General features: G+C 56.1%; 1 protein-coding gene across 5 annotated transcripts in view; it reads left to right on the forward strand.

Annotated features, from left to right (window-relative positions):
* Positions 1-17630, forward strand: part of PRKAR1B (protein kinase cAMP-dependent type I regulatory subunit beta) — a 97859-nt gene that overhangs the window by 29488 nt on the left and 50741 nt on the right. For all 5 annotated transcript variants that reach the window (XM_081255452.1, XM_081255451.1, XM_081255453.1 and 2 more), the window contains exon 4: positions 777-868. In XM_081255452.1, coding sequence (XP_081111578.1) covers positions 777-868 — 92 coding nt within the window. The remainder of the gene's footprint in view (positions 1-776; positions 869-17630) is intronic.

Consider the following 17630-nt stretch of genomic DNA (forward strand, 5'->3'; position numbering starts at 1 on the left):
TCTTTGTAAAGGGTTCCATGGTTTTAGATGGGGCGTACCCACATGCAGGGTCCCGACGTCACCACCTGCCCCCAGCCTGGAAGAGATTTAGGGGCAGCTGAGCGTGAGGTGGGGGTCACGTCCCGGTCCAGACAGCCTCCCCTCGGTGTCTTTTAAGGGAGGAATCTTGGCGTTGGAAATGCCAGTGCTGGTCGTCAGCTGGGTGTTGATTCACTGGACACACCTCGAGCTTTCCAGGCTGGTCCCAGCGGGCGTGGGGATGACTTTTTACCCACATTTTGGCCAACGAGGTCCAGGCCCCTACCCAGCCCTTCCATCATGACCTGAAAGGGTGGAGCCAGCCTTGGGTCAAGGTATCTTTTTTTTTTTTTTTCCAGTTTTCAGATATTTCAACAAGTATTTATTACCTACAAAAAGGCCAGTGGAGTAAAGAAATAAAAACAAAAGACATAATAATCCAAGGGCCTGGAGGCCTTGTAGCATCTTTTACAGACTCTGAAGCCCACCGGCGTCTGTCCACCAAGGCCCCGAGTTCTGGATGATAGGCCAACTCTCGGGTCCCTCTGGGCCCCTTGTCTCTTCTTTATTTTTCAAATCTCCAAAAATTGTGACATGCAGGTAGCATTTCCAGATTTCTGTCTACCCTCACTGGTAATAACACCTTGAAGGCTGAGCGGCCCGATTTCTCGGGGTCAAGAAGGGGCGCAGAGGGCTAGCTGGGTCCAGGCCCTGGTCCAGGGTGCCCACAGGTGTGACGCTCCTGGGCTTCCCCGCAGGTCATCCCCAAGGACTACAAGACCATGACGGCACTGGCCAAAGCCATCTCCAGGAACGTGCTCTTCGCTCATCTGGACGACAACGAGAGAAGGTAGGTGCGGGAGTGGGGCTGGTGGGATGTCCAGCTCCAGGGCACACGGGTCAGTTTTGGAAGCACGGGCTCATGGGGCAGGGGTGGCCTCTAGAAATTTAGCGCTGTGTGCACTTGGGCTGCCTCCTCAAATCTGGGTTGGGATCCAAAGTGCCCGCAGGCCGACCTTGTCACAGCAAGACATCTCTTCTGCTTGCAGAGGGCCTGCCGTGCCCGAGCTGAACTCCCTGCCTCGTGGGCTTATGGGTGAAATGCACGTCTGTCTGCGGAGCACGGGGTCCTGTGGGAGGGTGACTGAGCTGGGGTCACACTCAGCACGGGCTGGAAGGGCTTCGGGGGTGGATATGGGGTGGGGGCGAAAGTTATTCCAGGGAGGGGGCCTGGGGGTAGTGAAGGGGCTGGGATGCTTTGCTTGGGAATGCTGAGCATGTAAATAATTGGGAAGATCGGAAAATTTTAAGCCACAAAGCAAAAGTAATCACTGGGAATATGTTGGGGGCTGTCCTTCAGGATTTAATTTATGCACATATCATAACCCTGTATTGTCACAAAACGGAATGACATTCTCCGTAGTCTGTCACACTTGAGAGGTGGTGAGCGTCTCTCTTTGTCAGTAGAGGCTTTCGTGGTCTGTGGTCCCTGTTTCTATAGGGTTGTGTGACGTGACTACTCTCCTGCCGTGGCTGTTGGCATTTTTGATGATAAACAGCGTTTTGATGACACGCCCATACTCGTGTGCTGGTCGGCAGTACTTGTCTGTTTCTTTAAGATAAACTCCCCGACGTGGATCAAAGGGTAAATGATGTTGGAAAAAAATTTTTTTTTTCCGTTCTTGGCAGGCAGTGATTCTTCATTAGAATAACTGAGCACATTTTGGGAACAGTCCATACGAGATGTGCAGATGACATACAGATACATGGAGTGAAGGGAGAGGGCCTCTTTGCGTCCTCCTCCCCACAGCGACCACCAGCCGTGGCCTGGACTGGCCCCTCCAGGCCGTTCTCCACATGCGTATCGTGTGGAAACAGGCGGGACACACGCACCTCCTGTGATGCGGGCCTGGGGGCCTCCCGTGTGACCACTGTGCGCTGGCTGTGGGCATGAAGCTCCATCAAGGGATGGGTCGGTTTGTCCACCGCTCCCCTTGCCAAAGTCACTGTGGACGTTTCTAGTTTCCCATGGTGCGGGGTCTCAGTGAAGAGTGAGGAATGGCGCTTTTGCAGGATAGAGGGGCTGGCATGCCAGTGTGGGTTTTTAGGCTTTTGATACTTGTGTTGGCTGGTCCCAGGAGGGCCGCAGGGACGTCCAGAGGACCTGCAATTGGGGGTGGTCCCTCCTCGCCCGCAGCGTGCTTCCCAGGCGGGGTGGCTGTGATCCAGGCTGAGGTGGAGATGCCCTGTCTGCAGAAGCCTGTGGCACGGGGCAGGGGTGGGGCTGGCTGGTCCTCCGTCTTGGGCCCACCGTCCGTGCCCGCTCCCTGGGGGAGTCAGCCTCACCACGCCCTCTGCTCTCCGGCACTTGCCGGCTCCTGGTGGATCCACGGAAGGTGGACACATGTGATACCTCGCGGTCGCCCTCCCCCATCTCCCTCTGCTGAGTTGGCTTCCCCTGCCCCAGACACACCAGGTACCATCGCCTTATTTCACGTTTGAGGAGAGAGGGTGTCGTTTCTCTGATTACTGGTGACACTTTGCTCGGTTCATGGCCTTGGAAGCTGCTGAGTGGTTCAGTGGCCTGGACTCTTGTGCCCAGAACAGAAGGGTTTGGGCTCAGAATCACAATGCTTTTCAGCAGGTCACACCCTTTCATGGCCCCTTCCAGCTTCCAGGTAGCAGCGGGTTCAGAAAGTCTTAGCTTAGGGCCAACCTGGCCGAGGCAGCTGAGCTGGACTCCCTCTCTGGGCCGTTCTGGGTGTGTGTGTCCAGGAAACGTATGCTGGGGTCCTGTGCCCTCGGCCCTAAGTTTCCAGAGCCGCATGGCTCCCTCTGCCTCAGACTTTACTGCATCCGAAAGCCAGGTGGACGAGAAGTGGAGGAAGCAGATGGTTGGATTAAAATTCCTCTTTTCAAGGCTGGATTGGAAAGAAAGCTTTCACATGGGAAGTGTCTGCTTCAGATCTTTTGTTTTGCACAGAGGAAAACTCACTTTCCAGATCGAAGCCTGCACAGGCTCCCGTTTCTGGCCACGGCCTCTAAAGAGACGGGCTGACAGTTCAGGAAGCAGGTTCCAGAGGCCGTGGGCAGGGAGACGCTGTCCCCTGACCTTCCACGTGACATCTCCCGGTGCAGCATCCAGGGCCTTTGCTTTTCTCAGTTTGCTGGGCGCTGGGCTTCGCAGCTTCGTCTCTGCTCGGCTGCGGTCTGGCGCGTGCCGCCCAGTTCTTTCCAAGTTTGCAGGGCGTCTGGCGAGCCTCGCCGTGGACGCTGCCTGCTGCTCCCTCTGCTTCCCGGCGTGAGTAGAGTAACTAGAATATTCATGTGGGTGAATCCATGCGGGAGAAAACGTGTGCTGCTTTATGATGCCTCCTGCTAAATTCAGGATTAGGACAAGAAACATCCCACGGTCTCGGGCTGGGTGCTTTTGCCCTTGTCAGTGTTTTCAGCTTGCATGGAGCTACATCAGCGGGGAGACAAGGCGAAGACTGTGTTCCAGCCCTTTGCTTTAAGAGAAGGTAATGCAACGTGGCTGAGGCACAGAGCCCCTACCCCAAACTGTCGGGCTTCCTTCTGGATGGGGCGGCATTTCTAGTCGGCATTTCTCGAAGGCTTTCTCTGGGTCTGTGTGGATACTTTGGAGCCTCAGTTTCCACCCCTAAATAAAAAGAGTGTCTCTTGGCCAAACCACAGCACCTGTCAGAGCCTCAGTTTTCTCAAGTGTCAAATGAGGGTAATAAAACCTACTTTGAGGCTTGCAGTGAGGATAGAGTGAGATACTGTCCATGGGCGTATCATCACCATCATTATAATCACCTCCATCACCACCATCACCATCATCATCACCTCCATCGTCACCACCATCACCACCATCATCACCACCATCACCATCATCACCACCATCACCATCACCATCATCATCACCACCATCACCATCACCATCATCATCACCACCATCACCACCATCATCATCACCACCACCATCATCATCACCACCATCATCATCATCACCATCACCATCATCATCATCACCATCATCACCACCATCACCACCATCACCATCATCATCACCTCCATCATCACCACCATCATCATCATCACCATCGTCACCACCTTCATCATCATCACCATCACCATTATCACCATTGTCATCACCATCATCACCATCATCATCATCTTTCTGGCCCTTTGACTTGTGGGTAGGGCTAAGTTAGTGGGCATCTCTCTGGATGCAGCTTTGCCCCTCTGAGGTTGGCTTGGCCATCCAGATGGAGCCCATAGCCAGATCCCTCCGCCCTTCAGTGCTTAGTCTGAGGAAGGGGCTGGTTTGGCCCTGAGACCACTCCACAGTCATTTTCTGCTCCATTCTGGGCCTGAGATAAGTAAATGGGCTATTCTGGGCCTCAGGACACAGCAGAAAAGACTCTGGGAGGCTGGCTTGTCACCCTGTCTCAGTGAACAGTGAGGGGAGGGCCCTTGCCCCTTGCTCCAGGCCAAGCAGCACATGTCCGAGTTGGGGCTGGCGCGGGATGTCCTCGTGCCCTGGGCTGGCCCCTTCAGAGCCCTGCTGAAGAGTTGAGTAGTCCTGGGGAAGGTCCAGGTTGGGGGGCTGGCAGGTGCAGCCTCCTCACTTGGCTTCTGCTCTTGTGAGCAGTGGCAGAGACTTTGTCCTTCCTGGGGACGCAGGGGCCCAAGCAGGCTCAGGAGGAAGCCACAGGATGCTCCAGAGCCCTGGCATGTGCTGTGGATCCCAGCCTGTCCCCCGAGGGTGCACCCAGGCCCCAGGGAGGGAGGTGCGGGCCCTTGGGTTCCATCAGGTCCCTTCCCGGCTTGCCTGCCGACTCAGGGTGCCTGGAGACGGAGCGCCCCTGGAAGCCAGGAGCGTGATGATTAGGAGGCCCTGCGTGTGTGCGTCGGGGGCAGGGTCCAGGCAGCGGCACTGTGTTTCGGGCCCACGGCCCGGGCCTCATTACCGGAGCCGCCAGACAGGCGGGCGGGCAGCAGCAAGGGAATCTCACCCTGGGGCGGCCTTGCTGGCAGCAGGTTGTGCTCCCTGCAGCTCTAATTAAGACAGGCCTCTGGCTGCACCCCTGGCCGCACAGCTGTCTGTCTTCCGCCCACCCGCATGTCTCTGCAGTCTGTTATTCCACAAATTGGCTCGGGCCCCCGGGTGATGAGAAAAGCACATCCGTCTGCTGAATTCACAGTCAGTTCAGGGAGCAGACTCTGTTTCTCCGAGCCACTTCAGCCCCTCTTGCAGCCTGGCTGCAGCTTTGGGGTTTGCTGCCGTCCTTTCATGCGATACTAAAAACCAAGATTAGCATTTGGAAAATGCAGGGCCTCATCGAGGAGATGCTTAATGGGTTGAACTTGCAAAAAGTTTGATTTTCGTTTTGCACAAAGCCAGGCTCACTCTGGGCAGAGGAGACCTCTGGCTTCGGATGTTGCGGGCCGTGTGACCCTGTGGGGTCGGAGCCATGTTAAGTGCGAGGCTGAGACCTGGGACCCTGGAGCCTGCGTCACGGCGAGCTCTGAGCCAGAGCCGATCGCAGGCCTTGTCGGCAGTGTCTCGTTAGAATGGTGCTGGCCTCGTTGTGGCGGCTTGGGGCAGATGAAGCATGGAGGCACACAGAGCTCAAGCGAGCTTCCATGGCCACCCAGCTGGGCCCGGGGGAAGCTGGGATGTGAGCCTCGGAGGGACGGGGCTGCCCTGGGCTGCCCTGCCTCCTGCCGTGATTGCATCACCCAGCTCCTAGTCTCCTGTTAACCTCGCCCACGGTTCTCGCTTATTTGGTGCCATGATGTTTGAAAACTTGTGGAGTTTGGTGGTGAGAGGTCTCCAGGACGCTGCAGACACGTTTTCTCACACCAGCCGGTTCACTGTTGATGTCACCTGACAATCACCCCGTAACGTGATTGGAGATGCCCGCAGGCAATGGGTAACTGAGGCCAGAGAGGCGCAAAGTGGGGCCATTTCTCTAGAAAGGAGGGACCCTCGAGATAGCCCTGCTGGTGAACTGACCCCCAGCCCCTCACAGTGTCGATCCAGCCCCAGGATGGAGGGACACCTGGGGCCCTGGCTTGGCTCCACGCTTGAGCCCTGGTCACTACAAGTAGGAAGTTGCCTGCCAGCCGGGTGTGGGGAATTCACCAGCTGGCCGGGGCCCATCCAGCCTCTCAGCAGACGCAGGTACCCCCCCATGTGTCAGGTGGGGAAACTGAGGCTCAGAGAAGGCAGGTAATGGCCCAAGGTCACGCAGGTTCTGAGGGGCAGCGACCGGTTTTCCTGAGGCAGAGTCCCGCGCTGCTCATGGCTCCGGGGGGTGAGAGCGCTAGTCACACAGGGGTCCCTCCCAGCCATGCAGCGGCCCTGAGAGAGGCACGTGGCCACCCCTCGTCCCGCAGAACAGGGGCCCTGGTTGAAGCGTCGTGCCGTCTCGTCGCTTCGGGACCCTCGACTCAGCCCCCCTCCCGTCGAGAGTCCTCCCTGGGGGGGGACCCGCGTTTAAAAAGTGAGTCGTCCTTTCCTGGGACGTGGGTGGTCCCACGGCGTCTGGTGGATGCTGGGGGTCCACAGAGGAGGGAAGGGTCTCGTGTCCCTTGGGGTCAGGGTGCTTGCTTTGCAGAACCAGTGACCTTTGAACCAGGTCTTCAAGGACAGGCGGGAGAGGGGTGGGGCAGGTGTTCGAGCGGCGGGGGCAGCATGGGCAAAGGACAGCGGGGCGAGAGTAGGCACAGAAAACAAGCTGGGCTGTGGCTGGTGGCGCGAGAGAGTGAGGCCGGTGAGCTGAACCTGGGTTGGGCCACGAGCTCAGTGGAGAGCTGCCGCTTCACTAAACAGAAGTCCAAGAAGAAGCCAGGAAGGCGCGTGGTGTCTTCCCTGTGTGGACAGTTCCTGGGGCGTCTTCCCCGATGTGGTCTCACAGCCCGGCCTGTTCCTCCTGGACCTCGGAGGGGCCGGCTTCACGTTCTGGAAGGTGTGGCAGGGGGGTGACCTTGCCTTCTGCTGGAAGGGTGTGTGTGTGTATGTGTGTGCGTTCGTGGTCTGTGTGTGTGTGTGTGTGCGTGGTCTGTGTGTGTGTATGTGGTGTGTGTGTGGTGTGTGTGTGTGCGTGGTCTGTGTGTGTGGTGCGTGTGTGTTTCTTACTACCAAGGACCTTCTTTTGTCTGGTGTCATGAAAAGCATTTCGGTGATTCTCTGTTAGGTTAAAAATAACCATTGTTCAGCGTCTGGCTGCCGGGGGGGTGCGTCCTTGGCTGCCACAGCAGTGGGAACGGTGTGATGAGCCACGGCTTCAGGACATCAGTTGTGGCCAGTGTGGTTTCTCCCTCCCACCCCCGCCCCCGCCCTGGACCACTGGAGACGAAGCCCAGCCGTCAGCCGGTTCCACCTGTAAATGTTTCAGTGCGAGACGCTCCTTTTTGTTATGGTTTCCTGTCCTCACGTTCACCTCACATCCCGCAGGCGCACGGGGGCGGCTTTCTCGCTGGGTCATGTGCGGGCTGCTGTCTGCGGCTCTGTTTCTGAAATGGGTCCTGCCCGGGGGTCCGCGTTCCCGTCTGCTGGGGTGGATCCCCTTCGTGGCACTTGAGGGCACGGGTGGGAACAGCCAGGACCCCCCCGCCCCCTGATAGTCGGTGTTTTCTCATTTCGCTGAGGATCCAGCCTACCCCACGTTGCATCTTGTGAGACAACAGCTGGTTCACGCGTGTCCTTCAGGAAATGCAACAGTTGCTAAGAGTCGGGCAGACAAAGATGCGCTTTGATTCCGGGAACAGCTGTGGGGAGGACACACCGTCTCTGTCAGCTGCTCCATCCTAATTTTCAGGCCGTCGGAAACGGACCTCTTTAACCCTTTGGCTCCCTAGGCTCTTCCCACCCTGTAACTTCCTAGGTTTCTTGCCCCTTGACTGTGGACACAAGTCCTGGGATGTGGCGAGGCTGAGCCTGGCTGTCGGGGCCTGTGCTGGGGAGCAGGTGGGGAGATGCATGCTGCTCTTCCCTCAGAGGGGACACAGCCCTGGGGACGCTGCCCCTGGGGGCAGGTGGACGTGGCCTCCACGGCCCTCGTGTGCTCACAGGGGACCCTCGTCTCTCAGAGGCACGTGGGCCAGTTCCTGCTGCAGATCCTGCTACTCCTGTCCGCGTGGCCTTTGGCCCTGTGAGCAGCCATTCGCCCCATCTCCTGGCATCCAGTGGACCTGTGAGGTAGGGTTGTTCTCACCCCCCATGCGAGGAGGAGGGACCCTTGCCCAGCGTGGCTCTCGTATGTCCAGAGGTGTCTCTGGACTCTGCGTCATAGGTGGCAGTTGGAGACGTGCCCTGTGGCGGAGGCCGCGCTTAGCCGTGCATCTCATAGGTGTGGCGTCTCCTTCACGGCACATCCTGTTCCAGGGGCCAGAGGTGTGCTGTGAACAGAGGCACCCTCCCCACCGTGCAGCTCCATTCTCGGGGGAGAGATGAAGAGCCGACAGGTAAACAGCTGGAGGACACAGTGCGTGAGGTGGAGGAGGTTCTAGGGAGGAGTGGGGAATGGGGTGGCCTGGGAGGCCTTGTTCGGAAGGAGGTTTGAGGAAGAACTCGAGGGAAAGAGGAAGTAGACCAGGCAGGCAATTGGGGAAAGAGCATTCATGCAGCAGGGGTGCAGGTGCAAAGGCCCTGTGGTCAGGGGCATGCCTGGAATGTTCAAGAATCAGCAAAGAGGTCAGTGAGGCTAGAGCAGAGCCAGGAAAGAGGCCAGGAATAGGCAATGCGGACACAGACACAATGAGGCTAAACACATAGGGCCTTCTGGGTCACTGTGAGGGCTTCAGCTTCTACTTTGAGATGGGAGCCTCTGGAAGGCTTGAGTGTATACCTAGCCTGTCAGGACTTCCATTTGAGTAGGGTCAGTCTAACCCTGTGTTAGAAGTAGAAGGTGTAGGGGACCAAGGAGAAGTAGAAAAACCAGTTGAGAGGTTGTTTTGCTAACCCAGGTGAGGTGATGGTGTCTTGAACCAGGGTGGCACCATTGGAGGTGGTCAGTGTTTGTTAGTTCTGAATGTGTAAAGGAAGGGGCTGGGTCTAGCCTGGGATGGCTCAGTCCTGATGTTTGCCTGCAGTGCTGGGTCCCTGTCTTGGTTATGGGATTCCTTTTAGGCAACAGCAGTGACGATGGTGATATTGATGGTGATGATGATGGTGGTGGTGACAATGGTGATGATGATGAAGGTGGTGATGATGGTGATGATGATGATGGTGGTGGTGGTGAGCACGAATTATAACACCATGTTAGGTGTGTGTAGCTCATTTAACCTTTCAACTGGCCTTCCTAGGAACCACCTGTGACGGGTGCTGTGGACTCTCCGGCACTCCTGCCCCTCCCCAGCTGTGTCACACCACATGGTTTGGGAAGGGATTGAGTCCACTATGGGCCTTAGGAGTGGACCTTGTTTTAACCCAGTCTGACTATGTCTGTTTGTTAAGTCGCTGTGGCTGGACCCTGTAACCCAAGTCTAAGCAGGAGGCTGAGGGCAGTCCAGCCCTGCACCACTGACCAAAGAGCCTGGTTTCGACGTGACCCTGGGACCCTCCCCACTTTACAGGTGGGGTCAGGTGGGCTGCTCCGCCTCCTGGCTTAGCTTCGCTTGGGGTGGGGGCGGGCCAGGGCTGGAACCTCTATGTGGCGGGGAGCTGCCTCCCAAGGGGCTCTCGTGGGTTCTCCCACGGGAGCATTTGTGGGACACGTGAGGCTGCACGACGTGTAGCCTGGGGCCCCGGGAGCCAAGGGCAGTTTTCTTCCAAAAGCGTTTGGTGTCTCAGATCCTTCCAAGGAGGACGTGGCTGGTATTGATTCTGCACCTATTGCAGCTTCATCCACACCGCCCCACAAGCACCTGACATACCTGATTCCATCCGTCTCTCACGGTGACCCCGCAGGTGTGTCTTAATCTCTGTCCGTTTTATAGGTGAGGAGGTGGGGACTCGGGGGTGAAGCAACCTGCGTATGGTCCCTGCTCAGCCAGGCCAGGGTCTAGCCGGTCCTCAGGGCTCTCCCCTGCTCCCCATTTGGGAAAGGTGGCTCCCTCTGCGGACCCCTTATTTGGCTGCGTGCACGTCCAGGCGGGGCACTGTGGGGAGGAGCCCAGGGAAGCTTCTGGAAAGCAGCAGGGCCTACATGCCCCGTGGCCCCGGGCTTCTGAGCTTCTGGCCCTGAGAGGTGGTGATGTTAGGGGCTGCTTTGCTATTAGGAGGAGGCTGAGACCTCCGGAAGCCGGGGTTGGGAGCATGGCTGGCGCTAGATGACCTTGGACTTGTCCTGGCCTTGCTGTTTGCTGGCTGCATGACCTTGGCGAGTGATGTAACCTCTGAGAGCTTCAGGAATGTTCCCTCTGCCCAGGAAGGCAGGAAAGCCACAGTCCCCAGGCAGGAGCCACTCCCGCTCACCTGCCTGCCCAGCAGGTGTCTGGCCCTATCCTAAGGCAGTGAGCAGGTGGGCAGGGGAGGGGGCGTGCGGGAGATGCACCTGAGCAGGGATGGGTGAGGTCTCTGCTGGACAGAGCAGCCAGGGAGCTCCTCTTGGAGGAGGCGGTGTTTCAACCTGAAACCTGGCAAGCATGAGGGGCAGGGGAAGCGAGTTTCTGGCAGAGGGCCAGTCTGAGGGCCGGGAAGAGCCTGGGGGTCAGAACTGGCCGGGCCGGGAGGGCCAGCAGCAGATCCTGCCGCTGCTGAGGGCCATGGCCCCGGGCCGGCCATGGAGACCCTGGCGTGAGCCTCCAGGGGCTGCGCAGACAGGGTGCGAGTCCCAGGTCTCAGCCTCTGGCTTCAAGCTCTGGACTGAGCTGCCAGGGACGGTGTCTGCAGCCGAGGCCAGGCTTTCCCCGTCTTTCTCAAGATCAGCCTTCTCCCATTCAAAGGGGACCCCCAGCTCTCACCCTGGGTCTTCCCTGGGTAGACTGCCCCCAGGTGCCTTGGGCCACCAAACACTGGGACAACCATATTGCTTTCAATACGGTGCTACAAATCAGCATCATATACGTACTCTAAATGATGTGTTTCCAAAACAGGTTTACTTTTTCAATTTAATATTTATTTATCAAAATTTAATGTATTTACTTTTAGTCAGCTCTGTGCCAATAATTTTTTTTTAATTTATTTATTTTTGGCTGCGTTGGGTCTTTGCCGCTGCACGAAGGCTTTCTCTAGTTGCGGCGAGTAGGGGCTACTCTTCGTTGTGGTGCACGGGCTTCTCACTCTGCGGTGGCTTCTCCTGTTGAGGAGCACAGGCTCCAGGCGTGTGGGCTTCAGTAGTTGGGGTGCACGGAGCTTAGTTGCTCCACGGCATGTGGGATCTTCCCGAACCAGGGCTTGAACCCGTGTCCCCTGCATTGGCAGGCAGATTCTTAACCACTACGCCACCAGGGAAGTCCCTGCCAATAATTGTAAAAACTCAATCTTGAAGGAAAATTTTAATACGTATAGTCTTCTAGTCATAGGAAAAAATTGCAAAGATTCACACATCTCTTACAGAGCAGCATGGCAGGGTGATTGATAAAATACTTTTAAGCATAAATGTTTTTACATTAGGATAAGTTCTGTGAGAAAGCAGTAGAAATATCTGTTCAAGGAGAGAAGGAACAATGCAAAGATCCCAGCTAGGAGGGTTTTTTACACCCCCTGTTTCTTGGTTAAAGAGCTGGTGGGTGTCCAGTCCCTGTGGTGAATCAGGGCTTTCCAGAGAAACGGAACCCGGAGGATAGAGACGTGTCTGAGGCCGTTTAACGTAGGGCTGGCTCTTGGGGTCGTGGAGGCCGCGAAGCCCCACCAGGTGCCGCCTGTGAGCCGGATGCCCAGGGCCCAGTGGGGCTGTGCAGCCCGAGTCCAGAGGCTCGAGAACCCGGAGATGGATGCTCAAGGTCGGGGAGGGTGGACGTCCAGCTCAGGTGGAGAGCGGATCTCCTGTCATCTGCGTTTCTGTTCTGTTGGGCCCACGAGGGATGGGGTGGTGCCGCCCACCATGGGGAGGGCCGTCTTCACGTGGTCTGGATTCAAAGGCTGATCTCTTCCCGGACACCAACCCAGACGCACCTAGAAATCACGTCTCACCAGTTAAGTGGGCGTCCCTCGGCCCAGGCGAGATGACACGTAAAGTGAACTGCGACGCTATGGATTTTTATTTCATGGTCTATGTTTAAAAGAGTAATACAAACAATTTCAGCAGCTAAAACGTCAGCATTTACAGTAGCCCAGAAATTCCTCCCTTTTGCAACTGTGTAAACGTTCAATGAAACGTTTTAGATGTTTAAGGACAGAGCGTGTGGCCATATTAAAGGACCCTGGTCATTCGAGGACCAAGTTGGGGACTGGGGATCTAGTTCACATGCATTGGGGCTGCTGGGGTCCCTGATCACGGGGGCCACAGGTGGAGGATGGATGGAGGGCAGGCTGTGGGGCAGGGGGAGCAGTGGACAGACTGGTGACGGTGCCAGGTTGGTAGACTGCCCCAAGTTTGGCTTTGGCTGGTGGACTGGATGGAGGGTGGAGCCTGCAAGCTCGGGGTTGATGCGGCCTGGAGGGCAGAGGTGGCAGGTGGAGAGATGGGATCTGTCTACACAAGCTTGAGCAGCCTGGCCTGCTGGGTGTCCACAGGGAGGTGTCAGGTGGCCGGGGGTGGCCCTTTACCCCCAAGCTCGTTTTCTGCCCTCATGCCGTGGCCCCTCACCTCTGGTCCTCGTTGGCCTTGCCTCTTGGGGAAGCCTGGCCTCCTGGCCCTGCCAGGCCTCTCTACTCCTTTCACTGTGGAGCCGTGAGCTCAGCTCATGCACCTTTTGGAATCGAACCTCTTCCTTTTATGATCGGGCTGATGGCCACTTTAAGCATTTAAATCTCGGTTTTAATTTAGTTTGTTTAACGTGGCTTCTTGTTAATTACCTGCGCTGCAGTGTGGAGCTTGGCTCCCCTTCGAGCAATTTCCTCGTCGTGTGATTTTGTGTGGCTTGTCACGAGTTCAGGGGTCTGGACCCAGAACAGGGCCATTTCCAAGTGATGCTTTCACGGAAGACAAGGCTTAATTGGGTGGAAATAACGATGATTCTGAGAGCAGCTCTGTGAGGAACGGCGTTTTTGCTCTTCTTTTCAGTGATTTAGTAGCTGCCGTTCATTAGCCGGGACCCTGGGAGGAAGAGGCTGCGTCCTCTGTGTCCCCGTCTTGCTACTTGTTGCTCAGAATTGCAGGACCAGAAAAGCTCACAAGTCTAAACTTCCCCACGTCTGTCCAGAAGCGCTGAAATTGTTCCTTAAAAATCCCCGAGGGCTTCTCTGGTGGCGCAGTGGTTAAGAATCCGCCTGCCAATGCAGGGGACATGGGTTCGAGCCCTGGTCTGGGAAGCAACGGAAGTGCACGGAGCAACTAAGCCCGTGTGCCACAACTACTGAGCCTGCGCTCTAGAGCCCGTGAGCCACATCTACTGAGCCCACGTGCCACAACTACTGAAGCCTGCGTGCCTAGAGCCCGTGCTCCACAGCAAGAGAAGCCACCGTAGTGAGAAGCCCGCGCACCACAACGAAGAGTAGCCCCTGCTCGCCACAGCTAGAGAAAGCCCGCGCACAGCAACGAAGACCCAACGCAGCCAAAAATAAATAAATAAATTAATTAATTAAAAAGAAAAAAAATCCCCGAGAGGCTGGGCTTGTGGTGCTGAAGCTCCTTAGAGCTGGGCCTCGGGTCCTAGCCTTGTCCACCCAGTAAGAACCTGGACTTCACTGTCCTGCTTCTGTCCTCTGCCAGACGTGCATCTGCACACAGATGACTTACCTGGCCCGGGGCCCCTCCTTGGGGTGGGGGCGTCAGGAGCCTGGAGCGGGCGATGCAGGCACGATTTAGATGGGTCTTCCTTGACGGTTCAGGGCTGCTCTGGGCATGGGAGCTGTCATCTCCGTCGGGTAGAGCATCTCTGCACCCTGGTCCACCCTCCTGCCTGCCCCTGCTCGGCCCCGTGCACACCCGAGGCTCAGTGCGCTGTGTGGGGTGATGACAACCCCGGGCCTGGCAGAGTCAGGCAGGGGCTCGCGGTGCTGTGAACACGCTTGTACAAGTCTGTGCGTGGACCCACGTTTCCGTTTCTCTTGGGTGGGTTCCTAATGGTGGTATTTCTGGGTTGGAGGCTACCTTTACGTCTAACTTTTTAGAAAACCATCTGTTTTTCAAAGTGGCTGCGCATTTCCAGGCCCACCTGCAGTGATGAGGTTCCTACCTCTCTGATCCCTGCTGAGGTTCCGGGCCGTCTGTCTTCCAAGTATAGGCACTCTGATGGCTGTGGCATCTCGTGGTGGGTTTGATTTGCGTTTCCTTGATGGCTAAGGAGACTGGGTGTCTTTTCCTGTACTTTTCCTATACAACTTCTTTGGCAAAATGTCTCTTCAAATCTTTTGCTCATTTTTTGAGTTCTTGGTCTTCTTACTGTTGAGTTGTAAGAGCACCTTATATATTCTGGATACAAGCCCTTAATGAGATACATGGTTTACAGTTATTTTCTCCCAGTCTGTGTTTCGGTCTTTTCATCTTCTTCACAATGTCTTTTAAAGTTCAGTTTTTTCTTTCAAGAATCATGCTTCTGTTGTTTTATCTAAGAACTCTTTGCCTAACCCACATTAATGAAGACTTTATCATGTTTTCTTCTAGAAGTTTTAGCATTTTAGCTCTTCCATTTAGGTCTGTGTTCCACTTTGAGTCACTTTTGTGTGAGGTGGGGGTCTAAGGCCGTGGTGTTCTTATGTGGACGTCTGGGTGTCCTAGCACCATTTGTTGAAGAGACTGTTACTTCCTCACTGACGTGTCTCGGCATCTCATCAATAATCAACTGATGGTAAATGTGAGAGTTTATTTCTGGGCTTGCGGTTCCGTCCCACTGATCTGTGGGCCTTATCATCACACCAACACCACACAGTCTTGATGGCTGTGCCTTTACAGTGAGTTTGGAAATTAGGTCATGTAAACCCTCTCACTTGGTTCTTCTTTTTCAGAATCATCTGGACTGTTTTAGGGCCTTTGCATTTCCATATGAATTTTAGATAACTTTCTATTTAAAAAGCCTGCACTGAATTTATAGATTGATTTGATACAGAGCTGGCGTCTTGTCAGTATTGAGGCTTCTAAGTGATGAACAGGAATGTCTTTGCATTTATCTAGACCTTTAGTTTCTCAGAAATCCTCTGTCGTTTTCAGTGGACAAGTTCTGCACTTTTTTTGGCAAATGAATCCTGCAATGTTGCATTCTTTTTGATGCTCTCGTGAAGAAGAAAAGGTTCTCAGCAGGGTGGGCTGGCTGTGGAAGCTCTGGGGGGCTCTGGTGGACAGGAGTGGAGGTGGGTGGGCAGCAGGGCGGGAGTGGCGGGGACTGGCGAAGAGGGAGCCTCGTCCCTACACCAGGACACCCCCGAGGCAGAGGGTCCGAGCCCAGAGGGCTCTGGGCTTTGGGGCGGGGGCTTCACCCATCCTGAGCCCCCGGGGGACAACCTGTAGGTCACGACTAAGTGTGTTATCTCCACGTGGGGAGTAGGGTGAGATCTCCAAATGGTTTTTTAATTATGTGAGGCATGTTCTCCAACTTCTGCTGATGGCTCTGGGACTAGTTAGGGGGAAAGTTACTCTGCGGCTAAGCATGCGCGGCACTGTTTATCTGGGCATGGGACTGAAATTTAAATGACAGTGTGCCAGATCGAGGAACTCAGGGTTTTCTGGAGATGCTCGTTCCACAGAATTGATCACGTGCCTGCTGGGTGCCTGCTGGGTGCCACGCGCACTCGGGTGCTGCCACGGTTGCAAGGCTGGCGGATACAAGGTGTTTGCAGTGACCTTCTCCTCCAGGGAGGGCAGCGTGAGACACGTGGAACGTGGGATGAAGACAAGCTGAGGACTCACATCTGAACGGGGACTGGTATCTAGAACATATAAAGATCTCTCACGGTTCAACAATACAAAACCAAGTAGTCCGGTTAGAAACTGGGCAAAGACATGGCAGAGACGCTCGACCAGAGAGGACACTTGGATGGAAAACAAACCCATGAGGAGGTGTTCAACTCCTCAGGCAGCGGGAAATGCAAATCTCTCTACACCCGTCAGGATGGTTGAAATGCGAACCACTGGCGAGGATGAGGCGGAGCCGGACCTCTCGTCTGTTGCCGGTGGGAACGGCAGCTGTTACGGCCTGGAAGACATTTTAGTAGGTTCTTAGAAAACTAAACATATAACTGCCATGTGACCCAGAAATTACACTCTTGGGCATTTATCCCAGAGCAGTGGAAAATTATGTTCACGTGAAAACCTGTATGTTAATTTTGCTCATAGCAGCTTTATTTGTAATAGTCCCAGACTGGAAGCAACCCAGGTATCCTTCAGTGCGTGAGTGGATACCATGGAACAGCGCTCAGCCAAAAAAGGGAACGAATTACTGACACACACGACAGCCTGGGTGAGTCTCTAGGGGAGTGTGCCAAGTGAGGCCAATCCGCAAAGGCTACATCCTGCATGACACCATTTAAATACCATTCTCAGGGTGACAAAGTTATAGAAACGGAGGTTGGATGGGTGGCGAGCAGGGGTTAGGGACTGGGGTGGGGTCCTGGTGCATCTGGACGGCATCAGTGCTGGCACCCTGGGTGCTGTGCTGTGGTCTCCCGAGATGTTACCTCTGGGGAGATGGTGATGGCCACACGGGCTGCCCCCGTGTTATTTCTTACAGCTGGTGGCCATTGGCTGGGAGGTGCTGGCCACCTGGGGTCACTGTGCTCCAGCTGTTGGAGAGGGAGGGGCCGTTCTGGTGGGGCAGGAGGGGCCCTGGGATCAGGCCTCCTTGGCCGGGGCTGGCAGCGGACCCCAGGCCCCTGTTGGAGGAGCCCGGCATCGGGTGAGTATAGTGCCGCGTGGGGGCAGGGACACAGTGGTCGTAGCCGTTGGTGCATGTGCCACGTGCTGGGCGTGGCTCTGATGCTTCCACGGCTCTGTCAGTCGCTCCACTTTGCAGGTGACGGGCTGAGGCCCAGCGGTTGGCCTGCCAGGCCCCAGCTGGTCCGGGAGCTGCAATTTGGACCCTCTTCCTGGCTGCCGAGCCCCTCAGCCTCATGCCTCACCTCGCTGCACCCCAGAAGACCGAGGGTCCCGTCTATCTGCTTGTCCCTCTGTCCACCTGTTCACAGGCCCCCCCGCGGCCTGCACAGGGCGGGGGGAGAGGGCGTTTCTCTGAAGCTGTTTGCAGGATAGGGTCCCAGGGGATCTTGGAGGTGGTTGACACGTCCCCAGCCTTCCGGGCTCCAGGCCTGCATCCCAGTGTCCCAGGGAGCAGCTTGACCTTGTGCACCGCTAGTCAGGTCCTCAGACTCTGTGGCCAGCCCCTCTCGGGTCCCCGTTCTCAGAGGGGAGCGAGGCCTGGGCGTCCGTTTGCTTCGGACCCAGAGTCCAGGACACTCGGGGGCCTGCAGGGAAGCTGACAAGGTGGCGGGGCCTACAGCAAGCAGGACCCCAGCATGGCAGCCTCTGCCCTGGGGAGTGGGCCCGGGTGGCCAGGTACCAGATTTTTCCAGAGGAGCTGGAAGTCCAGATTTTTGTGAAATCTATTTTCTTGCCTTTTGATTA

Source organism: Mesoplodon bidens, assembly GCF_964165515.1.
Source record: "Mesoplodon bidens genome assembly, chromosome: 15".
Taxonomy (NCBI): domain Eukaryota; kingdom Metazoa; phylum Chordata; class Mammalia; order Artiodactyla; family Ziphiidae; genus Mesoplodon; species Mesoplodon bidens.